General features: G+C 39.7%; 1 protein-coding gene across 1 annotated transcript; it reads left to right on the plus strand.

Moving 5' to 3' along the window:
- The first annotated feature begins 224 nt into the window (after positions 1-224).
- LOC118646652 lies at positions 225-5,447 on the plus strand. The gene has a single exon (XM_036290064.1). It carries the CDS (start codon positions 225-227, stop codon positions 5,445-5,447), a length of 5,223 nt encoding a protein of 1,740 aa, XP_036145957.1.

Consider the following 5,447-nt stretch of genomic DNA (forward strand, 5'->3'; position numbering starts at 1 on the left):
TTACTAATTTAAATACCGTAAAAATTAAGTTAATAGTTTCATTTTTCAAATGTTAATTTAAATCTAAAATAAATAAATTCTTGTTTTATAAAATTCACGTTATAATTAATTAGATCTGAGTCTCATTGTTGATCGCTAGCCTAAATATTCTCTCTTATTTATTTTCAAAGAGAATTAAAACATTTTTTGGTCCTTCGAGCCGGATAAGGCGGGCGGTTTGCAAGATGAGGCTCAGCCACATTGAAGCTCGATTGGAGCAGCAGCTCATTCTTAAAGAATTAATTATGAAATCAGTTGATGGTTTAACAAAAGTCGGATACTCTCGCATAACGTCTCAACGTGTAAAAACGCGCCTCTCAGATCTTAAAGAAAATTGGGAAAAATTCTCAATAATTAACGAAGCCATTGGCCTAGCAATAATACAATTAAGTCCGCAAGACAAATTAAGTTTAAAACGACACACATATTTTACAAACAATATTTTCTCTGTAACGCACGAAAATTATCTCGAGGCAGTTGAGAAAATGATGTCTTTTCTCGACTCAGAAACGGATAGCATGAATGATACGCCAACACAATCGATTTCTCAGAATTCAAATACATCTAATTTTGAACATCCTACCCGACTACGTAGACTTGACATTCCAAAATTCAATGGATCATTAGACGATTGGTTATCATTTAAAGACTTATTTACCTCACTCGTCATATCTAACTCGACATTATCACCAGTAGAAAAACTTCAATATTTAAAAATGAGTCTAACCGGATCAGCTGCCAATTCATTAAAAAATACAAAAATTACTTCTGAAAACTTTGAAAAAACTTGGGACGCGTTACTTGAATTCTATGAAAATAAGCGTATTCTCGTACATTCGACTCTTCACTCATTATTTACACTTAAACCTATGACAAAAGAATCAGCTCACGAGCTTGAACAATTGTATAATAACCTCACGGAACTCTATAGGTCTTTCGAAACATTGAACCGACCTGTCGAGGCATGGGATGACATCCTTGTATTTATTTCAGTACAACGATTAGATTCAAATTCAGTAAAAGCGTGGGAACAACACTTAGGTTCATCCACGGAGCCTCCTACTTGGAATCAATTTAAAGAATTTTTAATATCTCATTTGCGTTCCCTTCAAGCGTACGAAAAGTCTCGTAATTCAAAACTACTTCCGTTACCTCAACAAAAGTCCGTTAAATCGCACTTTCAAGGAAAATCTAAGGACGTCGCGTCAAGTAAATTTATCTTTTGTTCATTATGTTCAGCTAATCACTATCTTGCAGCTTGTCCGCAATACACTTCAAAATCAATCCAACAAAGAATAGCACTCATCAATAAAAATAAGCTTTGTTTCAATTGCCTCGGAGCTCACAAGGCATCAAATTGCCGTAACACAAAGAGATGTCTAAAATGCGGACATAAACATCATACCACCATACATCAAGCTCATGGAAAAAATAACAATTCAAATTCCGCTCCCTCGACATCACAAAATTCGACTCCATCAACGTCAACTACCGAAACGCAAGTATTACATTCAGCTATCGAGTATTCACCAAAAATTTCATGTATATTATTAGCCACTGCTCAAGTTCTGATCATTTCAGCTAAAGGAGAAACTATAAAAGCACGAGCTTTGATCGACCAAGGTTCAGAAATTTCTCTGATCTCAGAGAGAATCGTACAAATTTTTCATCTTCCTAGAGTTCATACCTCCATCTCATTAATCGGAATAGGAGCTCAAAAATCCAACAAAACCAAGGGATTAGTTAATGTAACATTAAAATCCTTGGTCGACGCCAATGCTGAATGTTCTCTCTCAGCTCACATCCTACCAAAGTTAACAGCATCTCTTCCATCGATGAAAACTCAGAAGAGAAAATGGCCACATTTAGCAGGACTTTCGTTAGCCGATGATAACTATTCGAATCCAGGGCCAATTGATTTGATACTCGGCGCAGATGTATACCCTCAGATCATCGAAGACGGAATTAAAAAGGGAGATGCCGATTCACCTATCGCCCAACGAACAATATTTGGTTGGATCATTTCTGGGCCATCTGGCGACAACACATCATCATCTCTCATTCAAGGTTACCATGTCTCAGCAGACCGGGAACTTCATGATCTTCTTCAACAATTCTGGAAACTCGACGAACTTCCATTCGTCTCTGGATCATCGTTATCGACTGAAGAGCAAGAATGCGAACAACATTATAAACTTACTCATACTCGTAACCAGCAAGGAAGGTACATCGTTCGTCTTCCTTTTAAGCAACCTGCGGAAAAATTAGGAGACTCTCGCTACAAGGCCTTACAAGTTATGACCAACTTATCGAAAAAATTTACATCTGATCCCGCTTATGCGCATTCTTACAGTAAATTCTTAGAAGAATACGAACGCTTGCAACATATGAAACGCGTTCCGGAAACGCAAGCGGAACCTCAATTTTCTTACTACCTTCCTCACCACGGTGTTATACGAGAAAGCAGCATCACTACAAAATTACGAGTGGTGTTTAATGGATCAAGTCGCACGAGCACCGGAGTATCGCTCAATGATATACTGCATACCGGAGCAAAACTACAAATTGACGTTTTCGAAATCCTTATTTGGTTACGACAATTTCGGTACGTTTTTTCTTCAGATATAGAGAAGATGTATCGACAAATCAACGTATCTGAAGAAGACTGGGATTTTCAAAGAATTCTTTGGAAAAATCAAACAAATGAAATTGTTTCTTACCAACTAACGACTGTCACATACGGACTAGCCTGCGCACCGTTCTTAGCTCTTCGAACATTAGCTCAATTAGTCGAGGACGAAGGCACAAAATTCCCGCTTGCAGTTCCATCTATGAAACGAGGACGATATGTAGACGATATCTTCGGAGGAGCTGACACCATCGCTGAAGCAAAAGAAATCGTACAGCAATTAAATCAATTATGCATGGCGGGCGGCTTTCCTCTTAGAAAATGGATGAGCAATCATACATCGGTTATCAACTCTATACCATCTGAACACAGAATTGATTTTTCAACCATTGAATTTGAAGATGCCACGATGATTCATGTATTGGGACTCTGCTGGAATCCAGTAAAAGATAATTTTCAATTTTCAGCTACTGTAACAACTCCAAAAATCATTACCAAACGCACTGTTCTTTCAACCATAGCAAAAATTTTTGATCCTCTTGGACTTCTTGCCCCAATTATCATTACAGCGAAAATTTTCATTCAGGAATTATGGTCAATAAAACTAAGCTGGGATGATACATTGCCTTCACTACCGTCAAAGAAATGGACCGCATTCTTAGAAGACCTAAAAGAGATTCCAAAATTAAATTTTCCACGATGGATCGGACTTCAATCTGATAACATTTTCGAGCTACACGGATTTTGCGACGCTTCACAACGTGCCATGTGCGCTGCTGTTTATTTACGCATAACCACTCAAGACGGAAACATCACTACCCAATTACTCTGCTCAAAGACAAAGGTCGCACCTTTAAAAAGACTAACTATACCCCGACTTGAACTCTCTGCCGCAGTTCTACTAACTAAACTTATTTCCAGCATTCTTCGCATTTTAGAAATCAACCGCGTTCCATTATTCATGTGGACGGACTCAGCTATCACTTACACTTGGCTCAATAATCATCCTTCCAGGTGGAAAGACTTCGTTCACAACCGCGTTTGTTTTATTCACGAAACAATACCTCAAGCAATTTGGAAATTTATCCCTGGAGCCGAAAACCCGGCTGATTGTGCTACCAGAGGATTAACGCCGTCACAATTGCTCGAATATTCTCCTTGGTGGTCAGGACCACGATGGCTTGCTCAAGAACCTTCAGTTTGGCCACAGATATCACAAATACCTTCTCACAAAGAAAATCTTGAAGAAAGACCAACGCAAGTCTTCGTTACTAATATAAAATCAAATATTCTCTGGGATCTAATATATCGATACTCTAATCTAACCCATCTTTTACGCATCACAGCTTTGTGCATGCGAGCCATTGCTCGTTTTAAAAGGACTCAAAATTCATCGTTAAATAATCCCATTACAACACAAGAAATTGAAATCGCACGGATCTATTGGGTTAAATCAATACAAAGGTTTGCATTTCCTCAAGAAATAAAAATTCTCGTCAACGGCAACCCCCTGCCACGCTCCAGCCCTCTTCTACGAATTGCTCCTTACATAGATGCCTCTGGATTACTTCGTGTTGGAGGCCGTCTCGAATTTTCTCGTTTACCTGAAAACGCAAAACATCCGTTGGTTCTTCCACGAGAATCACCGCTAAGTTCATTAATCATTGAAGACGCCCATCGACGTACCATGCATGGAGGCACGCAAATAACTTTATCTTATATTCGAAACAATTACTGGATTATAGGAGGGCGAGCACCAATCAGATCCTTCATATTGAAATGTGTACGATGCGCAAGACATCGCCAACAACGAGCGCAACAAATCATGGGTCAACTTCCTCCCGAACGACTTACTCCATCTCGTCCTTTTCTTCACTCTGGAGTTGACTATGCTGGGCCATTCCTCTTAAAAAACTGGAGAGGAAGAAATTCCCGCACTTACAAGGCTTACATTGCTCTCTTCGTGTGTCACGCTACATCAGCCATTCATCTCGAACTCGTAACTGACTGTACTACCGACGCCTTTATCGCCGCATTCAAGCGGTTTACATCAAGAAGAGGAATATGTTCTACTTTGATGAGTGACTGTGGCACAAATCTCAAAGGAGCCAGTTCTGAACTTAAAACGTTATTTTCTGCAGCTTCATCTGAACTTGGACGTCTAGCTACTTTACTCGCGAATGACGGCACTCAGTGGCGATTCAATCCTCCTTCTGCGCCACATTTCGGTGGAAAATGGGAGGCAGGTGTCAAATCTGTCAAGCACCATTTTAAAAGAGTATTAGGCAATCATTTGTTGACATACGAAGAGATGAATACATTTCTCACTCAAATAGAAGCAGTTCTCAATTCAAGACCTCTCTGTGCACTCACCAACGATCCAGACGATTTCAATGCCCTTACTCCTGGGCACTTTCTTATTGGAGATGCACTAACTACCATACCTGAGCCATCGCTTGAACTTGTCAAACTTTCTCATCTGTCTCGATGGCAACTCACTCGCCAAATGTTAGATAGTTTTTGGTCTCACTGGTCACGAGAATACTTACAACGTCACCTCGCTATTTACAAATGGAATCAAAATTCTCCTCCCCTTCAAGAAGGGACTCTAGTACTAGTCGTAGACGAACGATATCCGCCATCGAAGTGGCCTCTCGGCCGTGTAATCGAAACTCATCCAGGAAAAGACGGACGAGTCCGAGTTGTGACTATCCGAACTCAGACTGGAACTTTAAAACGACCAATAGTAAAACTATGTCCTCTCCCAATTTCAGCCTAA

The sequence above is a fragment of the Monomorium pharaonis genome, chromosome 1, assembly GCF_013373865.1.
Source record: "Monomorium pharaonis isolate MP-MQ-018 chromosome 1, ASM1337386v2, whole genome shotgun sequence".
Taxonomy (NCBI): domain Eukaryota; kingdom Metazoa; phylum Arthropoda; class Insecta; order Hymenoptera; family Formicidae; genus Monomorium; species Monomorium pharaonis.